This window comes from Sander vitreus, chromosome 22, assembly GCF_031162955.1.
Source record: "Sander vitreus isolate 19-12246 chromosome 22, sanVit1, whole genome shotgun sequence".
In the NCBI taxonomy this organism is placed as follows: Eukaryota; Metazoa; Chordata; class Actinopteri; order Perciformes; family Percidae; genus Sander; species Sander vitreus.
In genome coordinates this window covers 16,620,067-16,641,858 of record NC_135876.1, presented here as the reverse complement: position 1 = coordinate 16,641,858, position 21,792 = coordinate 16,620,067, and the positions used below count along the sequence as shown (strand labels likewise).

Here is a 21,792-nt window from a genome sequence, read left to right as displayed (position 1 = left end):
AACGTGTTCATTTATGTCACTTGTTCCATGGAGGGACACCCTGGGACAGGCTGAACCCCTCCCCCCTTTAGGTGGTACTGATTACAGGCTAGGTCTACCATTCAAGTTGCCACAAAAGACATCATTGGTTCTGCTGATAATCAGCCCAACAGGGAAATCAAGAGATGTAGATAGAGATAATGGTGTGGGTAGATTCTTCCTTGACTTGATTCCTCTGTGCATCATGCACAGTCACAGACTACAGGCAGCTGATACAGATGATTCATACCAATCTCTGAGGTTTAAGATGTACAATTAGATAGTTTTTTTTTTTTTTCCTTGGGTTGAATTATGTACCTTCTCATTTGACCCATAAGAGTATCAATCCCCAGCAAGAAAATTGTAAATATTATGAAACACTGGCTTAAATATGCATTAAAAGCAGTGTTCCTACAAAGCACTTCGATGGGAAACGTCAGATTAAAAAAGAATGAACTGTGTTGATAAAACGAACTAGCAAGCATGAGTAACCACTGAATGCTGTGATGCAGTAGCTTTCAGTGGATTCTGCTCAATATTAAAAAGCCTGGAGGATGGTCTTGCCACATGGAGATGTATTTTAAAATTAGTAACTGTTTTTCCAAAATCATCACCTTCATTCCCATCTCAATAGCTCATGTTTACATTTCAAATTAAATGTCCTTCCATTACACTGGCTCTCTCCTCTGTCCTCTCCCTTCCATTCTTCCATCCAAGAATGAGTAAACTAGTTTGCTTAGCTAACCACACTCTATTTTAAGGTGGAAATACATAATTAAAGCAGAACTGAACTGGAAGCAGAGCGTCGTAAGAGGTGTGTGTGTGTGTGTGTGTGTGTGTGTGTGTGTGTGTGTGTGTGTGTGTGTGTTCTTGTTTAACTATATTCGTGGGGTCCAAAAACCGGGAGTCCAGTATACTTATGGGGTCCCGACAGCTTTGTGGGGCCAAAATGCTGGACCCCACAACTTTAAAGGGCTGTTTCAGGGTTAATACTTGGTTTCAGAATTAGGTTAGGGTAAGGGTTAAGGTTAGGCATTTAGTTGTGATTGTTGGGGTTAGGGTAAGGGGCTAGGGAATGCATTATGTCAATGACGGGTCCCCACAAAGATAGTGAAACGCACTATTTGTGTGTGTGTGTGTGTGTGTGTGTGTGTGTGTGTGTGTGTGTGTGTCTCTGTGTGTGTTACTCACAAGTGAACATGAGAGAAATAAAGGGGATATTGGATCTTACTCCTCACAGTTCTCCAAATCCTCCACAGTTGATTTGAGAATAGATGTTTTAATCTGAGTTGTAATCATTTCTCTCTGTGCACTTTGTTTTCTGGATGTTGGTTTACTAGGCCATGGCGTTCATCAAGAGGAAAGAGAGTCAGCTTTTTAGGTTTCATATCCCCTGATTAATGAATTGTTTAGCTGGCATCCAAATGCTACATAACCTACACACACACTTTTTCACATACACACACACAAACACATAGGCGTGATGCATGCTGAGTGATCAGATTGGAGGCAGGTGAGAGCTAATGAGACACCTATTCATCTTCCATGGAGATGGGGTTGTGTTTGTGTATGTGTGTATTTCATCTTGATTAATGTGTCTGCTATATCTGTTTTTATTTAATTGGTGTTAGATTAAGTATACCTCACAGACACACACAGTTCCTCTTCTGACATATGTATGTGATTGTTCTCACCGTTAAGTGTTTTACAACGAGCTTACAAGGTTCTTCAAGGACAGACTACCTAAGCTACTGCCAGTGTTTCTCAATACTACTGCGCTTGTTGATTAGATAAGGGTGTCTCCTGAAGCAATTGTGGATTGATCTCTATCTTTGGGTTCATTCACTATGCCAAGTACTTTGCAAATACCTTCTCTCACTCTCTTTTCATCGCTTTATCTCTCCTTCTGTTTTCCCCTGCTCCTTTATCTCCTCTATTTACCTTTTTACTAAGCTTTTTTTTTTTAATTCTTCTTTTCTTGTCCCCCTTTTTTTTCTCCTTCCCTCTCTTGCGGCAGGATTTCCACAGAGCACTCGCCCAAGCTGCAGATCCGGAGTCACAGCTACCTGCGGGCGGTGAGTGAGGTTTCCATCAATAGGAGTCTGGACAGCTTGGACCCAGCAGGGCTGCTGGCCTCGCCTAAATTCCGCTCGCGAAACGAGAGCTACATGAGAGCCATGAGCACCATCAGCCAGGTTAGTGGCACCCAGGGGCCTGTGCCTCTATGCCGTCTGCCCTTACACCCCCTGTGCCTCCACTGCTATGTCCAATACGGTTGTGCAGGGGGGAGGACCTCCCATCCGTAGCCGTCCTAAGGCCTGAATTAACAATCAGGTCACCATCCGGCAGAGTATGAATAGTACGAAAACACCCAATCTCCCAATTAGTGTACATGTCTGCATGCTGTTTTCTGGAGCTCAGATGATTACAGGCGTATTCAGATTGGCTAATTAAACAGAACCCCCCCCAATCCCCTCCTTTACCCTAATATGCTCCTTCTGCTTAGGCATACTTTGTGATGCAAAATGACAGGCTAAAAATGTTCTCTTCAACATGGCATCTGCTATTTAAGAGATGAAAAACAAGAATTAACATACAGCCATATACATTTCTTTGAATAATTGAAATTGGGATTGGTTCCAAATGATAATGGGCATTCGCCTTGATTTGATAGTTATTGAAAATATCAAAGAATTGGCAGGTGGAGGTTATTGTCATGGCTGCTGCAAATGACTAAAAGCTGTTAGTCATTTTCAATTTTGAGCATGGCTTCATACTCTACATTATTTGGAGTGACAGGGAAGTTTTGCTTACCTTTTGGCCTCGGGTAACGGGGATTTGTACTCCCCTGCGAAGCCCAGTGGCAACACTTTGCCTAGCCAGCTGAATGATGGACCCTTGTGACGCCCCTTCAAGTCCTGGCATGGAGCAGGCCCAGAGGAGAATGACACATTGGACATGGCATCTACAAAAATGCCAATGAATTAAAAAAAGGTGCTGGTAGGCTCTCTATCTCACTCACTCACTCATTCTCATGTTTGACATGTATGCACATAGAGTGTGAACTGACACACAAAACAGAGGCTTCCACCATCAGTGGATTGAATAGAGGTCCACAAACCTTTCTGACTCCAAGCTCTACAGTATATACTCACACTTGTCTGACTGTAAACTCTCTTCACTGACAAACACCGAACACTTTAGAGTCTAGCAACATCCCATTCCTTTGTTCAGCTTTGTTTTTGGACTAGCTGAACAAGGGCAATGTCAAGGAATTGAATGGAGCTTCATGTTATCTGCCCTCACACAACCCAATCTGTAACACAACTCCTTCCCGCAAGAGCTTTTTAATAAGTGTTTGTTTTTCGCTTTAAACCCTGTTTTGAAACCCAAACTGCACTAGCTGATGATGCAAGTGTAGTTAGATTTCCTCGTATCACATCTCAACTCCCTGTAGTCCTAGCTTTCACACTTCCTAATTCTCACCTTTAATAACTACACTTGTAGTATTTCACTCTGTTGTACAGCCCATTGAAGTTGTATCCTACAGTGATTCCTTCCCCTCTGCACTCCTTGGATGTTCTTTTAGTTTTCTAGAATATATTCCTTTTTTCAGTATATGCACATTTCTATACATGGCTTAAAGCTTCACAAGGCAGTGTGGAGGTAAAAGTGTGATCAATTCGGCACAACATACTCAGCAATTATGTGATGTGACGTGTTTAATTTGAATCCAGTATGCTGACGTTTAACAACATGACTAGTCTTGCTTAACCAAATTGGTTTATAAACATTGTTCACTGCAAATTCATATTCGGATTGCTTGTTCTTAATGGACTTCAGTCAAAAGAACTTTTGTCAGTGAGAGACTTCTTGGGATCTAGTTTAAAAGACCAACCATACATTTGGTATTTCTCCGTGAGCGAAGAAGTGTCAGTATCAAGCAACAGAATTAATTTTTGGTAAATATGGTGAATCAGCCTGCATCAGATTATGGAACACTTTGTTATGGAGCTTTCTTATTGGAGCACGCAATTTGTAATTTAAGTGTGTTTGTACATACAATTCCTGCCTACTGAAGCTTTAATCAGTGAAATAGCTCTGTACCATTGAATCTTACAGCAGAGAGACGCTTCCCTGGCTTTTGCTTCTGTAATATATTGTCCCTTCTCCTTTGTCTCACACACTGCTGGGGTGCACCTGTGCATTTTGATTTTTCATTTTCCCCTGTGCTTGTACACTTCTGTATGGGTTTCTTCGTCTGGGTGTTTGCGTGCACGTGCTGTATGTCTGCGTGTCCCCTCTTTCACAGGTGAGCGAGGTGGAGGTGAACGGGCAGATCGAGGCAGTGTGTGAGTCAGTGTTCAGTGAAATGGAGTCGCAGGCGGTGGATGCCCTGGATCTGCCCATGCCCAGCTGCTTCCGCATGCGGAGCCACAGCTACGTGCGTGCCATAGAGAAAGGCTGCTCGCAGGAAGAGGAGGAGAGAGGCATCATGGTGGGCATCAGGAGGAACAACTCACCCCCACACACCACCACAACCGTCAGAACCATCCAGAGCAGCACAGGTCGGTGGAAACCTGCAACACACACACAGACTGATGAACATGTGTGAACATACATAATGCATAGCACATTATAAATTGATACGTGTGTATTATTAATGTGCTGTGAGTCTAAGTTATGCAACATGTGTATAGTGTCAACAGCAACAAAAAATAAATTGTTACTGCAGTTAGCACAGAGAGAGATTTATACTTATATACAGATTACATTTTGGATCAAGGGCCATCCAATCAAATTCTTTCATTTATAATTCTCTTCTGTTAAAAACCAGTCTATTTATCATAAAGGAAAGGGTTTCCTTGGTTAGCTGATCAGGGAGAAGTTTCACTTTGCAAACACAGACCAAACCCTCTGCATTATTATCCATCTGACCCACTTTTTTTTCTCCGATACAATATGATGAATGCAGAACTGTTTTTCCCACATAAGAGCTTATTCAAGCTGTAAGCTCACTGGCTGCTGGATCTTATTTTAGCCCTCTTGTGTGCCTCATGGTCTGGAGCGCTTGGCTTTCTAGCATTATGGCTGCATGCAGTATTGATGCTGAGTAGTGCTGGCACCCAATACTGGGTGCTTCTATGTTTCCTACAGCAAATCCAAACGTCATTCCCCTACATTGTGCACGTTGAGTCACCATTGCCTGACGCACACTTGCTTTCTCCTCCATTCCTTTTTAATGATGCCAATTAAAAGACAGCATTTTCTGAAACCTAGCCAACAAGGTTGCAGTCAGCTAATAAAACACATTAACTCCAAATTGGAAGAATGGCATAACTAGTTCAATCAATTCAAGGGGCTTAAAACTGATTCTGAGAAAACATTTATTTAATCCTGTTTAAGACTCGCTGCAACTGACTCCCTACAAGTATTCTCTAATGAAATTTGTCAAAATATGAAGTTGCATGCCAGTATTATCTATCTATCTATTGACAATTCAGGGTAACAACACGATTAAAGGCAATAGTGGATTCAGTTGATTGTTCTATTGTGTAGTGGTAGTTATTGATCTATAAAAGGATAGAATCAAGAGAGGGACATTTGGAGCGCTTTTCCCTGAGGAAAGGAGAGATAATGAAGACCATTTATCAGGTGAGGTGTTGTAGGAACTAAACTCTGGTGTTCGAAGCCAGACAGCTGCTCTGAAGTACTACATAACACTGGTAGTAAACATGATACAGGCAGCCTTTCTTTCTCTTACTCCCAGCTGTCTTGTGTCTCTCACACGCTTTGTAGATGGAACTGTCTTGATCTGTAATCATTTTCTGATAATGTAAAGATAACCCCTTTAAATCTTTCTCAGGTTAAAAAAGGTGACTAAGCAGAGGTGTCTGTGTGTGTGTTATGTAGCGCACATGTCTGCAGCAGTAGCCTCACAGCTGTTTGCAATTTAATGAACATCCATTTTTGGCACCTGAGTTTGTCACATGATGAATGGGCGTTGTGGAAGTAAAGAGAAGAGATATTAGTGCTGTGTGGTCACTGATAATCCAACATTATGCTGCTGCTTCCAATTGAGAGCAATCCACAGCTCTCTGTGATTGTCTGTCGTCTTCTTGTGACCCATAACCTTAATTTTCTGCCGACCTTATTGTGTCTAGGAATCAGCTGTAACTGTGGCTCAAACAGACGTGACAGGGAGAGTGGGTTTGAGTGATATATTATGAGTCAATGTAGAGAGCAGTTCACCGCAGTTGCTAGTGTGAAGGTAGGGGATTGCCTCAGATTACTGTCAAAATTGCACTACTGCACAATTCATCACCTCCTTAGATCGTTACGGCTGAGTCGTCAGTCACTGTAATTAATTAGCCACCTCTCCTTCTCTTCCTGGGGAAAGGCTGTGATTGAAGAGGAGAGGAAGAGAGGGAGATTGGAAGGAGAGAAGGAAAAGATCTCAGTCGTACATTTTGCCCGTCTCACTCTCTCAATACGCGCACTACCGCCACGTTCAGGTCATGTGGGAGTTAACATAATTACCATTTTCTTTTACACACTGTTCATGCAGTATGTGAAATACAGGGATCACAGGTGGTCTCGGACCCTTTAATTACCACCAGTAAACATTAATTGATGCTTCTTGATCTTTAACCCCCCCCCCCCCACACCCAAAAAAGGAGGAGCAGTACAGAACATCTGACTGACGGTGAACAGACAGCTTACTGTATGAATACCTAGCTCATGCTGCAACTGCTAGTATAGACATACTGTAAAGTGATGCCATACTCATAAATTAATGCAAACTATACATTTAGGCTAATTAATACGGTCCTGCTCTTCTGCATATTTAAAGCCTCATTTACGTCCAATACATATATGATTTATTTATTTATGGACTGCAGACAGGGCACCAGTATAAAAAAGGGAGCTTTTTGTGTAAGGAAGAAGATAGAGATTTTGCATATGGAATAAACATGTTATTATGCAATATAAAAGTCCTTATTTATCCAAAGGAGAGAATAAAAACAGTGCTTGAACTCTCCTTTTCTCTCTTTGGATTGTGATTGCAGGGTACCCCCCTCATGGGGTGTTTTGAACACAACAAGTTATAAGTATTACTAAGATTTTTCTGAAAGTTCTTACATATCTGACTTTAAATATTTCAGAAGTGACTAAAAAATAAAAACAAACTGATCCCATTAGCCAGCCAAAGTCATTTAAGGTAATTAAATGCTAGAATGTGCAGTAATAGTTAAACTAGCTCTTATGAGCAGTGTGCATTATATATAACCCCCCCATATTTATTATAGACATTTAAAACATTCTCTTTCTTTGTTCTCACATGTAAACTAAACATAACTGATGGTACTGTGACTTCTTGCCAAGTAAACAGTCACAGCTTCTTTCTGTTTTTCCACATTTCAGGAGAAGCATGCATGCTAACGCTCACACACACATATACACACACATACATTCCTTTCACAGGGACTCTTCTGGGAGCCCAAAGTGAGAAGTGAAGACGTTGTTGTGGTAAATATTGTATGATGCTTTAGACGGATGGTTCAGGCAGCAGTTCCAGAAAAACAGCCCTGCGCTTATGGTTTCTGCTCCCACTTGTCCCTGCGGCAAACAACAAAGTTATCACACACACTCACAGACAGGTGAGAGACCTATCAGCTTCTGCTCATGCACCCCCCCCCAGTTGGCCCACTGCGCTGCTCCAGCCCATTATTATTGATGACCGGTTTAATCCTGAGGAAGGAGACCAAAGTAAGGGGCTGTCCTTTGATCTCTTCTCTTTGAACGTCAAGTGGCTGTGGCTGCTATTGCTTGCCTCAGTCTGTGCCCACGCACACACACAAACCAACCCACACGGTCACTCACACACATATTACCACTACATCGGACAGACATGTTGGCCTATAGACATCAGCTTCTTTGGATTAGTTTAACACAATTTGGAGCGGATCCTCTTTTACAGCTTGGGAAAATCCATAGCAATCGGTTAATGTGAGGATTTTACTGCCTCTAAACCCTGGCTTCTCAGTCCTGCGTCGTCTCCAGTAACAGATTCATCACCTCTTCACTCTGCTTTTGTCTTTACCTTTGTCAGCCTCTTAGGTGTTTGGGTAAATCAACCTGTTTTTTCAACGAAGACAAATAATTGACCTTCAATTAGAAAGAGTATACACACAGATCTTAAGTCTGGGAATTGCGCCATAGTTTCTTTTTTTCTTCCTCTCACCCTCAGCTTCCCAGGCTCACTGACCCTGATGTCAATTATCCAGCCTCATTTTCCCAGCATCTATTTTTCAGAGGTGCTGAGAGAATGGCTGAAAAGAGTGGCTTTAGCTTCTGTAATAGGGTACAGGACAATGTTTAATTCAATGGCTGTGAATTTCCTACGGCCCCGAACAGAGGCGTTGTGCTCAATAATGCATTCATTAAGCTTTTGAGGCATGCTTGTTGCTCATTTTGCTGATGGTCTTGTCAAACACTTAGTGGAACACCTCTTCATTTAGTTTCCGATGCAGCTTTGGGCACACGTATCTATTTGTTGTGTAGCTGAAGCTTGTGAATGATGAATGAATGATTGGAACTCACTCTGTGCTTTGTCCAATATTTATTTATCATTCAATCTATCTATCTATGTATCTATCTATCTATCTAGAAACCAAGAAATGTACTTACATTTAAAATGTTTTAAAAAGGCATTGTTGCCGTTTTCAAGCTTTTCATTTTACTTTAAAACCATAATGAGGAACAAGAAGAGGTGTTAGAAAACAGCTAGGAATAATCTAACTAAAAAGCTTCATAACAAAAGGACTGCAAGAAGACATATTTTATATCCTCTTAAGATCCCACACCTAACATTAATCAAAGGTACTGTATGTTGTATATCATTTCATACATCCTGGCTGTAATGCTAATTACACAGGCAAAGGATATACAAAAATAATAATAAAAAATAAACCTCAATATGCTCTTTTTAGTCTGGAACAGTAACCTAATAAAAGCACACTTACTGGGCTCATGTGTATTCCCAGCTCTGTCTATAGTACAGTGCTTAAATAAAGGCTGTACAACACTGCCCCCAGGGGCTCAGTGTAACACAGCACTGCACTTCTGCCATTTCTTCCTACAGTAGCTGTGTGAGTGGGGGAATGTTAAAACTACCAGACAACTTGACCCAATTAAGAATCGCTGTCATCATCACTGGCACATTTCCAAGAGTTCTGTTCTGAGAGAGCTTGTGAGAATAAATATCTTTGAATTTCCCAGTGTGATAATTATAAGTGGCAGGGATACTATAGACCACTAAAGTCTGGTGGAATCGAAATCAAAGTCCAGCACTCATCCAGATCTCACCTCACACCTTCATCAGCCCACGCAAATGTCCAAGAGCAAGCCTGAAATTTGTTTTTTATATGTCAGGATGACTCAAGTCATATGTTATAAATGCAAAGAAAATTGCTGCTCAAGGGTTCCCTTTGAGTTTTGAGAAGGTCCCCTCTCAAAGTGGGTTTGAGGAGGACTTGAGGTGAAAGGGCCCTGTGGCAGCATTAGGTCTGAGAACACTGATCTTTGTTTCATGCTGCTGCAGTCAGTTACTGGGGATTTGGCCATCTGTGAACAGAGAGTGATGCATTCAAAGCAAAGTCACCCCCTGTGTGAATAAAGTACAATGAAGTTATTATTGCATGTTGCCATGTCTGCTGATTTCCAACAAGATAAAAAGGATAAGATACAGATCTAAATTGGTGTTAATGTCATGTAAGTACACAATGATCTCTACAAGAACATCATAACTCCATCAATCCCCATTGTACAACTACATAAATATCAATGTTATTCTTAAATATAAGCATTGCATGCAATAACAAGATGCAAACCTGTATTAAATCCTTGCCCCCTGGGTATGAAAATGCTCAACTATACCACACTTTACTAAACCACAAGGTGGCAGTCATTAGACTGAGTTTATCATTCTTCTGTTTGGCTGGATACTTTTGTGCATATGGGTTTTAAAGTTAGTGAGACAGTCACTCCAGCTGTATTGAATGTACTGAGAATCAAAAAGGCAAAGTATATCAGTTTATCATTGTGTAGTTTTAAACTTTATTTTATATTTAGTTTCAGTTAGATTGGCTCACTGAGTGAGTTCCAGAATTTTGAAATTGATTTATAGTTTCAGCATCACCCAAAGACACACAAAATGTGAAGTAAAAGTACTTATACAAGTATTATTGTACTCCTGACTATGTATCAGACAATAACTTGAGTTATTTATTAAGCAGGGTTACAGTTACCATTTGGAGTACTGAGGCCATGTCCTCTGGAATATTTCTGGAAATCTGACAGGTTTAATGATATGAAAATTATATCTGAGTTTACATTAAAATTACATGCACACTACATAATGTGTGTTTTTTGTAAGACTAAATATCTTAGAATAAGAGTGGATTAAAGCATCTATATTGTTTTCTCTAATGTTTTCATTTATTTCTGTTTTCCATCAAATTATTTTGAGTTTAATTATGTTGTTGAACTAATGCATTACAGATACGTTTAAAAAAATAAATTATAAAAAGCAAATTCCTATTCAATACAAAATCATTAAAAAACGATAGGCTATAATTTACAGAGCTGACCATTTAATAGCCTATAGAAAGAGTAGTAACAGTTACAGTAGGCTGTAGGCCTATGTCCAGTTGTGTTCAAAAACACTACTGGGCAACACAGACGCTTGAGAAGTCAGAAGGGAAAGTTATAGAGCCATTGCAGTAAAGTTTTCTGGAGGACTGTGAACGGGACTGTCCCACCCAGTGCTGAATGAGCTAAAAAGTGTTTGCGTGGGGCGGGGGGGTGCGATCAAGGCGCGTCCACATCCTGACATAAGATCCAATATCGTCAGAGTGAAGAAGGAAAAGAGGGAGAGAGGTCTCCTCCTGCCATCTCATCTCGGCTCAGTGTTGCGGACTTGCAGCTTTCATGACGTTACTTCAGTGTTTGTACAGCGCGCTGCTCGGCATGCGTGATTACTGGATTCGCCTTTGTGAGTAAAAGCCGCTGCTGTGTTTCTCTGTTGTTTGAGAGTGAGGCATGATCGATGGCGAGCTGCGCCAAGAGAGTCAGAGGCAGGAAGTTAGGATACGTGGCCTTCAAAATAAAGGCAACATTTATCGGTGAAGGGGGGCAATAAGTAGCGAGATGCCAAAATAAATTTCTATCGCACCCATGTAAAAGACATTGACATTGTAGCACCATAGTGTAGCACCTCATATTAAATTCAGACAAGAACACGAATAGGCTAACAACCATGGAAATTAACTACCCGACGTCATGTCAGCAAAAATATAGCCTGCCAGTAAAATGTAAAGTGCGTCACTGACTTTTACTTTGAAAGTAGTGACCGGAAGTCACGTATTTGTTGTGAGTTGCTTGACACTGAAACTATCAGCGCCCATCCCATGCTTTCTGCTTATTCATGCTTCACATGAAAATGGACGAAAGTTGTTCATATTTAATAAGAATTACAAAAAGACAGTGACAGGACCTCATATTATAGGCTAATTAACGCCATATAAAATACAAAATCATAAATTTGAGTTTGATTGTGATATTTCTAAACTAATTATACTGTAAACTGGTTGAATTAAAAAAATTACAGATTAAGTAATCAAATTTAAATTACAAACTACATTTAAAAAAAACTTAAAAAATTCCCTTTGCACACATGCCCTATTGGCTGACAAGCTCTTCTTGACACTGCTATTAAACAAATATTCAGCTATCTCCCAGGCCCTCTGTAACTGGTTTTCCCTCCAAACTGGACTCCATGTGAGTATACCGAGATTAACCTACATGCTGTTTGCTCCCCACCCCCCCCACACTCATGGTACCCAGGAAATGTTGAACACCTTCCAGCTCCCGGTCTATTTCGGTATCATATCTCTGATGGGAGGATGACAGGTGTGGCCTCCATCACACAAAGCAATGCATGGCACAGCATCACAACACATATCTCTGCAGGGTCTTGTTATTTAGGTCAGACTCGGGGGGCGGGGCGGGGGGGGATTGGAATTGGAGTTCATACTGTAGGGCTTCATCTCAGACTTCTGTGCTTGTTATCCAGAAGGAGATGTTGAGCCCCACAGGCCTTATGGGAAGAGAGATCATTGGTGCCACTTACTAGTTTGAGGCCTGCTAGGGTAGATGGAGGGCCCCTAACACGCTACTGTGTGACAGACGAGCATTCTGTAGCCCCATGTTTCTAACCCACCATCTGTGTTCCAGTGAGTCATGCACATACGGCATTCTCGCCACTATTACCATGCTGCTTGCCCGCTCACCTACCAGCTTCCCGCTTTCTATTTTCGGAAGAAGCTCCAAGACCCTCCGGTCCGGAGCACAGCATGCCACACTGTACACACAATCTCTCTGGTGATCCAAGTAGGCCATAGTCATATGGGATTATGTTAGTTTCATGTAAATTACAGAGTTAGGGAAGGCTTAGCTGTTGACACATTCATACAGGAAGGCCTTAGTCACACTTAATTATCAAGCTGTAAATAAAAGCTGTTACATCTGTATGTAACACTATCAATCAATACGTTACTTTTAATGTGATATAATTGTTTATACTCCATCCATTTCTTTGATTTACTGCTTTTATTATATATTTTTTGGCTTATTTTATTCTGTTTTGTGTTAATACTATACAGCCATTTTTCCCTCAGCTGAATCCCATTACTTTCTTTGCTGTACCTGGGTGGGTGGTGATGGTGCAGTGGATATGACACATGGGTTCAATTCCCACTGCGACACATCAACCAATGTGTCCCTGAGCAAGACACTTAACCCATAGTTGCTCCAGAGGTGTGCGGCCTCTGACGTATGTAGCAATTGTAAGTCACTTTGGATAAAAGCGTCAGCTAAATGACTGTTATGTAATGTACCTACTTCACCCTGAGGGATTATTAGTTTCCGTCAGTTTCATATATAAAGTGTTCCAACCCATCAGTACTGGCTCAAAATTCATCCTTTTTTGAGTACTTGTATAAGTGCCAGCTGTTTAAATGTATTGACATTTAAACTGATGTGCAGTAAACGGTTTCCAGAATGACTTTTCCCAGCAGGCAAGGTCATTTTAAAGAGCAGAATCATTGGTTGATTAAAGCTTTAGTGCGTAACTTTTTATGATATTAATGAACGTCCGTTACATTCAAGACATTGCCAAATGAGTTGCGACAAAGCTAATTAAGACTATCAGCTCCACACAACTCTCTCTGTATTTCTCAGTATGGCTATGTTCAGAAGATTGTGTCGTCCGGTGACTTTCCCGCGCAGAAACTCGAGTGACGATAATTATTTCTTCTGAAGAGTCCGTCATGTTTTGAAAATCCTCCGTGTCCTCCTTGGCTATTAGCAACTGTGTGAAGGGGACGTGGGGGCAGTGCGCGGTCACTTAAGGCTTGTATCATGTGGACGCGCCGACAGTTTTGTTGTCATTACTTAGAATTCCTCATGGGGGCTGCAGAGAAACAAAACCGATGCATGAACAGTTGCAATACTACTAAGTGTTACCGGTAATCAAGTTATGTTGCTAATGCCCCTCTAATGTGGAAGCTGCTAAATATATGTTTTAAATACAGTAGCTCATAATGTGTGGTCTGAAATGTTGGATTGATAGCTCTATGCTGATATATTTGTCGTTTGAGTTTGGAGTCGTTTAGTGTAGTGGATGGCACTTGGTAGGGATATCCTGTTGTGTCAGGTTTGTTTTATCCCTATGTGACTTTAGGGACTAACAGAGTTGGTCACAGCTTGCAGTATTCCTCTCTCTGTAACTTGCATTCTCTTTCTCTCACTTCATTGCAGTGAGGCTTTATTGGAGTGAGACCATATTGCCAAAGCACACTCCCATCAAGAGTCTCTCCCCAACTATCTCTCTTGATCATGTACTGTCAATTATCCAGTCATATTGTCCCAGCAACCCTCAATTTTAACAGGTGCTAAGACTTTAGCTTCCCCCTTCTGTCTTTCACCACATTTTTTAAGTAGCAATTATCATGTTAAAGCTAAGCTTGTGATGTTCTTGCCAAGGGAAAGGCAGACACTTTTACTTTAGTCATCCAGTGAAGGTGTGAGGTGTCCACATTTACTGTAACTTTGGATAGTGATGTGATGACAGGCAAATCATAAACACAGTCTCCCTTACCCAGGGGTACTAAACAGACCAAAGTGTCTGGATCTGATGTCTTTCACTAAGTCTCCCTGCATATGTTTTGTTTCTTCTCACTCCCTTACTTTCTTTCAACTTCCCTCTTTTACCAGCCTCTTAATTCCTCGGTGCTGTGGGCAAAGTTAATTCCAGATTTCTAGTAGTCCACATAAAAAGCAGAACAAAGATAAAGAGGTCAGGTGAAAATATGGTTGTTAATTAAAACTGTTGCGTTCTAAACTATGGAGCCTCAGTGCTTGCTGATCCTGTCCTTACTTGCCAACACATTATTGTCTCCAGTCTATGAATATGCTTTTCATGTTTTTTTTTAACCTAAGTTAACCATTTTGAAATGCATGCTCTCTGCATGAACAAAAAAAAAAAAGTTATTCAATAAGATATTATTGTATAATAATAAGTATTTTTAAGAAACAAAGGCAAGTGCAAAATGAAAATAAGGTACAGGATAAGTAGCTTTCATATGATGCTAGCTAAGCTGCTATCATGAAAAATTCTGAGCAATATTACTGTATATTCAATTTCTCTTTTTCCTTTACAAAAAGACAGTTTAGATGGTACAAGCACTCTGGATATTAGCCTTAAAAGTCCTGACTTGATTTATAAAATCAGTGGGCACAAAAGAATAACAGGAAAAATTACAGTTGTTTCAGTTAGATGTTGTTTATATCTGGCCAATTTCTGCAATGCTCATAGACTAGAATTTGTATTTTTAGTTAGATTTTATTTTGATGTTATAACATTTTGGCTTACCCCACATTGCAAGACACCACTTCAATTATTAAAAATATAATAGAACATCTTATTGGGGCATATATACAAAATCAAAAGAAATACATTCATTTATCATAATATATACTGCTTAATACTTTCACTAACATGTTTATGTACAAATGTTCAAATAACTTGAAAAACATGCTGAAAGTCTAACGTTATCCTGACGAAGGGCTTTTTCCAATTTAAATGTTTTGTATGAGAATAGCCAACTCATAATCTATTTTTTTTTTTAAATTACATTTTTACCTTACTCAAATATTGCGTGGTTCCCAGTAAAAAGAACAATACAAAACAAAGTTAAACTCACTGTCTGTATCGTTGAGATGAGTCCAGTTTAAACATTTAGTGATAAAATGCCCGTCAATGTTTGAAATTTCCTCAGAATCATAAAAATTGTGACTTAAAAATGAACAAAAGCACAGATGAAAATTGTCTTGACTGAATCTAATGACAGTAAATGTAACTGCTGCATTATTGTGGGCATCAGCAAAACAAATGACCAAAATAGAACCCCAAATAGCAAGATACCGGTCTTTTCTATGAAATACGAATATACAAACTAGTTCATCCCAAAAATAATTCCCTACCTTTAATGTAATGTGTTAAGTGTGAAGTGGATATGCAGGATATTAAATAAAAAGGACTAAATGTAACATTAAATCAAAATTGCTTTTTTATGTTTTCATTCAGCAGTAATTTCATTGTATTCATTTTTCAGTTTTGCAATTTTGGTTTATCACCACTAGATGGTGCTTCTTTCCCAGTTTTAGAATAAATCCAGCTTGCATTCTGATGTCTCACCACAGCAGTGGGTCTCAGTAAAAGGGGCAACTCACAAGTTTTCGCTTGTGTTTCTTGCTATCAGACATTATTTTAGACACACCGTGTGTCTTATCAACAGTTTGTGTGCATGTGCGTGTGCGTGTGTGCGCGCAAAAGACAGAGATAGAGAAAATGAGTGAGATACTGTACCCCTGAATCATGACTGACATTCATGCTTTGCTTGATGTATATGTGCCTGAGAGACATGGAGATCAAATGATATTCATTGAAGAGGAAGGCTCCTTTGAGCTCCATCAATCCCTCCTGCCATGCCTGTTCCTCAGTCCCACACACACACATAGTTCTTCATGCTCTGGCGTTAATTACAGGGACAGATAAAGCCCTGCCTTAGCAACGTATGTCGCTGCATGTGAAATACACCTGTGTGTCAGTGGATCAAAGCTGCCATCCTCTAAGGTGGAATTATTATACAAAGAAGGGGATACATTAACCAGTACTCTGGTGTCATCCGTCTCTCTGATTCTCTCTGTCTCACACACACACACACACACACACACACACACACACACACCTGCATAATGCTGTCATCCCCCATGCTTTGATGGTGCAAGTAGGTGTGTTTGACAGGAAACAAGGGCCGGGTTGAGGCATGTGGTGACACACTAGCACACGCAGTGCATAAATGTGGAGAAAAAAGGAGATAGACACCAGTTGTGGTTGGCAGCCATACCTGCATGGAGCTTCTGAGCATGTGGGTGTGTGTGCAACCATGTGTCTGTGCGGTGTCAAAGTGTCTGTGTGTGGCTTCTCCGGGATCAAGCCTGAACTAGGAGCCTCGATGTGCATAAACTGTGATTTGGCTATCTCTCTTCCTGGAGAAGATAAATCCTAACCATGCTGGTGTGTCAGTCGCTCAGTAATTACTTCATCCTGTCACGACTGTCTGAGAATGCAAGCCAGTGGGAACTTGCACTGTCACTCTTTCATTGACAAAAGGCAAAAACAGTCAGCGTCGCTTTTCTATAGCTCAGTGTCAGTTTAAGGGTATTAATCATCAGATTAGCAGATGCAGGTAACCTATACAGATGAATTGCACCTGTAGGAACTTTCTGAATATTTCCGCAGAAATTACTATATCATAGTATCAATCATGTGTAATCATTGTGCATTTCCACAATCTGAATTGATAGTGATTTCCTGCCTGAACATGCTCTAAAGCAGAATAAAAGTCAATAGGATTAAACTGCAGGACTTAAAGCTTTTGTTAGTGGCTGTTAGGTGTTCATGTTTACTTACGACTTAATTGGTCCCAGCTTGTTAAGGCCTGGAATGCTTTGATTATAGCCATTTAGGGAGGAAGAGTGGCATTTGGATATCTTTTGACACAGGAAGAGAATGTCATTCATTCCTCTCCTGCTCTCAGTTTGAAAAAAAGGCAGAAATGAGAGAGGGGCACAGGGAGGAGCTGACAGGGCTACGGCAAACACAAAAAATGGCTGCGGCATTGGACCCCCTGCTGTCCCCCACTCTGCAGATAGAACACAAAAGCTTTCTGCTAAAAGAAGGAATCAGTAGTTTTACTTTGAGGATACCAAATTTAAAGATCTACACACACATGTGTGGTCAGGTGGACAGGGGCTGTTCTGTCAGGTAGGGGCTGTCCCACTCCTCCCTTTTTGCTCTTCCTGTCTGTGTTTTGACATCAGAAGGAGCAAAGGAAAAAAGCAAAGCCCCGAAAGGATTTCCTCAGTGTTTACTGTGGATGATCCTCATGGCTCCTGTATGCTAAAGCTGGGCAAGGCAGGGCCCGCAAACTCAAAGCTCTGGGTGGATGAAAAACAGAAGAGGAGTTAGGATATAGAGTTAAACCTCCTCCAAGGAGACTTAAAAGATGAAACATGCCTTTTGCTCTGTTCTCTTGACAGAATGTTGAACATTTTTTAGACTTTACTTGACAGCTAAATTGTGTGGTTCATGTTGCTTTCACTGTTCAAGAGAGAAGGGAGTATGTTGAAGTAACTCTGGGGAATGGTGCATGGCTGTAAGTGGGTGGTTTGGGCTGTGCAGTGTGGGAGGCTAGGCCCCAGTGCAAATTAAAGACTTCTCTGTGAAAGTCCCAGACGTGTGTGTGTGTGTGTGTGTGTGTGTGTGTGTGTGTGTGTGTGTGTGTGACTGAGTGACTGAGCCTGTGTGTACGCGGCCGGTGGGGAAGAGATCCAGCCCTCCCTCTTTTTATTTTTTTTAACCAGTCATTAAAAATAAGCCACAACTCACCCCCGATACACACTGAGAGAGACAGCAAGAGGGAGAGAAAGAATGCATCTCCTCTTTCTCCTCCCTTTCTTTGAGCTTTGCTGCTTCACTAACCAAGTAAAACAGGGAGGAAAGGGGGAGGCTGTGTTCAAGGGGTACTGATTCCACTCATAGGTTTTTAAGACGCACACTCAGACCCCTCCCCCGTGTTAAGAGTGGCAGGAGTTTTTTTCTATCCAGGAGGAGAAAGAGATGAATGGGGAAAGGAATGCAGAAGACAAACGAGTGCTCTCGGCAGGAGAGTGGGAATGTTGTAGAGACTATTGTTCCACCCCCATCAGATTCTGCTGGGAGTGGATGTAAACACGTAGGAAGAGAGGGAAGAGGGGTGTAAAAAATCACACCTGAGAGACAGCTCTGTAGCATCTACTCTGATATTCATATTTTCCCTGAGACATGCCGTCTCCATTGCTTGCTGGTTTGGACATACACAGATGCACACACATGCAGCCAGTGCCTATAGCTGCCATCTCGTCTTTCCCTCCGCGCCTCAACAGGATGTATAGGGTCAGAGGGTCAGGACTGGAAACCACAAAAGACAGTATGCGTCAGTGTAGCCTGGTTCTTGTTCCAAATCCCCCCATAGCTCCTCTTGTACCTCCTACCTTTTCTCTCTCCCCCTCTTTTTTTCTCTCAATTTCCTCTTTCTCTCTCTCTCTTAACTTTCCATCACCGTCTCTCCATCCTCCCCCCCCCCCGCCTGCCTCTTTCCTCTTCTCATATAGGAGACGCAGAAGGCCTTACGTTTGGTTTTGGGCCCAGATGGCTTTAGCATGCCTCTGGCGGTGGATTAAGCCCGCCAGTGTCTCCTTTCCCCTCCATGTGCAAGTGGTCAGGACAAAGAACGTCAAACAGGGGAAAAGGAGGAAGGAATGCAAGGGGAAAAAAACAGGACTGTGAAACAACACCCGTAGCTGATGTTTCACGGCATTCCTGGAAGAGTAAACTTAAACGCTTGTAAAAACTGTCAGCCAGCTTTCCTGTTACTTTTGTGCCCAGTCATTTTATGAATCAAGTTATGACTTTTTTGCCTCTTGGAGTTAATCCCCAGAGTGCTTGTTGCATGCTAACCATGGAAAGGAGAAGTGAACTTTTGACCACATTCTGCTGCATTTATATGTAAATAGCAGCTGCAGCAAGCAGTGATCCTTCATGTAATGACATGACATCGGCATTGTGTTTCAGCCCTCTCACTTAAGGCTCTGTGTGTCAGCCCCTAGTGTTTTTGTCTGTTTTGCTGTGTGTTTGCTATTTTGTCCGTGAGTCCATTATTCTCCAGGCTTGCGGTTATGTTTTTCTGTACACGGTTGTAACGGCACAGACTTTTAGTTCTTGTGGACAGTCTGTCATGTTTTATGTGTTTAGCACTTGGAGACAGTGTGGTGGCAACATATTGCTGTGTTGTGGGTATTTTTAGCGTAGCAGACAGTGGCCTAAGTGGCCTGTATTATCCACTCTGCAACACAAAATACCACCATTTAAGACTCTGTCCTCTCTTCTTCTTTCACTCATTGTCTATGTGTGCTTGACATTAACAAGCTCCATATTCAGAGATTTATGTAGACCTAGTCACTGCTCAATTACAAAGCCAGTTTAATTTAATGACTAACTGATCTCCCCCAGCTACGCTATGATTTTGTTTTTCGGTATTCCACTGCTTGCTACAGTTGCCCATGCTGTCATTGCCGGCACATGCGATGTGTCACTCCACACAGAGAGCCAGTCTACTCTTAAAGTCAGTCGGTGAGCAATGCTGTGGGAAAAGAGTGCAGTGAAAGCATGCGTGAGATGTGTGGGTGTGTTAGCTTTAGCACTGGGGCTAGTGTTCGGATTTATGCCCCACAAAGCAGCTGGAATGTACAGGAACTGAAGGAAACGGCACAGTAAACTTATCTTCTGTCCTATCCCCTTTTCTCTTATCCTTTTTCCCACTTCTCTTTCTATTATTCTGTCTTTTTATCTCTCTCCCTCTCCTCTTACGTTGAGTGACTATGCTCTCTCTTTCAACCACCTGCAGGCAGGTCTTTTGGACAGAAACAAAAGACTCATGTGTCTCTTCATGTGGTTGTGGACTAGTCAGGGTAAAGCCCTTGCCAAGGAGCAACAGAGAACAATGGAAATGGCCTGGAGCCGTCACAGGGCAGGTCTAATGAGAAAATTGCCGTCATGTAAGAAAAGTCTTCAGGAGATTAGCTTGCATGCTTCAGTACTGTAAAGGGAGGAACTTTGGGATTACATATTTATACCAAATCCTGGATGATTGTACGTGACAAAAAATGTCATCTAGCTGCTGTTTATAGTGTTTATGTTAACAATGACACTACTGTTAGAGTAAATGTCAATTATTTTGAGATTTTAGAGGGATATAAAGCAATCAGTTACATATTTCCGGAGGGACGTCACGTCCCCCACATAGGTAAACTTCAAAACACTACATCTTCAAGGCAGTAGGTCATTTCCACTGCATGGTTAGGCTTGACTCAACTCACTATTGGTACCAGGTGCTATTCTCTACTTGGTTTTCACTATGGATAGTACCACCTTAGTCTAGGAGGGATTCTTAGCCATAGCGATGCCGCATGAAACTGCTGTGGCATCTTTATCGCTGGATCCTTTCATCGGCAACAAAACGTAGTTTTGCGGGCTACCATTTTTTAAAATCTGGGGCGAGTGAATGAAAGAAATTGAGGCCACGAGGGATGATAGCTTGGCTATTTAAATTGCTGGTTTGTGCAGGATGTCCCGTGTCGTGTTAGTGACGGTTGTCTTTGACCAATAAGTGGTCTGCATATTTTAACTCCACCTTCTAGTATCAACTCAGTCTTGCTTGGAACCTTGACCTAGGCGGTACCAAAAAAAGGGGCCATAAAAGAGGATGTAGGTAACCAGGCTTTCTTTTTTAACTTAAGAGCTCAGGAAAGTGGGTTAAGTGAAGTGAATCTATTGCCTAAGAGCGCTCAGCTGCCTGCCAGATTTAGTGGTGGCTGACAGTTAGTAAACACACTTTTATCTAGTGATTCAAGAGACACAAGCCTGCTAGACCAGTTACCCACTGTTGACATGGGTTTCTGTCAAAAGGGCACAGTGAGCATAAGGCTTTGTTGATAGCACTGTTGGTCTGAGGACACCGGAGGCATATTTAACAAATGTTACATGCTGATATGCATGCTTATGTTTAACTTAAGAAAAAAAACAATTTAAATGCTGCAGTTAGTGCAGGATGTTTACAACACTGGTACCATTTGCACTGAGAACTCCCTCCCTGACAAGCACTCACACATGCTAAATATACTTCTTTAAAAGGCGCTTGCAGACTGCCACCTTCCCCTCATGCACACACATACACACACAGGCGCAAACAGTGAGCTATTGTGTCTGACAGAGTTTAGGCATCTGGAGAGCAGAAACCCTCTCTGGTGACCTCTGACCTCTGGTGGCTGAGAGGCGTAGACTGACATGAGGGTCTCTGGGAGACTTTCAGGTGACTCAGATGGCTGTCAGAAGACTTAAAGCACTATTGTATATGTTGTGTGCAGGTTTTGTTGTGTCTCTGCAATATTATTATTAGCATTGATAAGTGATGAGCAACAAACCTGCTATCTCCGCTTATTTTAACACGTCAAAACACTTTGAAACTCAAGGCTTTTTGTAATTCATTT

The 21,792-nt window shown here is 41.5% G+C and overlaps 1 protein-coding gene across 1 annotated transcript in view; it reads left to right on the top strand.

Annotated features, from left to right (window-relative positions):
- The window catches only part of LOC144537230 (disks large-associated protein 1-like), a 41,253-nt gene that overhangs the window by 5,911 nt on the left and 13,550 nt on the right, over positions 1-21,792 (top strand). The window contains exons 3-4 of the mRNA XM_078280767.1: positions 2,036-2,213; positions 4,331-4,586. Of these exons, the coding sequence (XP_078136893.1) occupies positions 2,036-2,213; positions 4,331-4,586 (434 nt within the window). The remainder of the gene's footprint in view (positions 1-2,035; positions 2,214-4,330; positions 4,587-21,792) is intronic.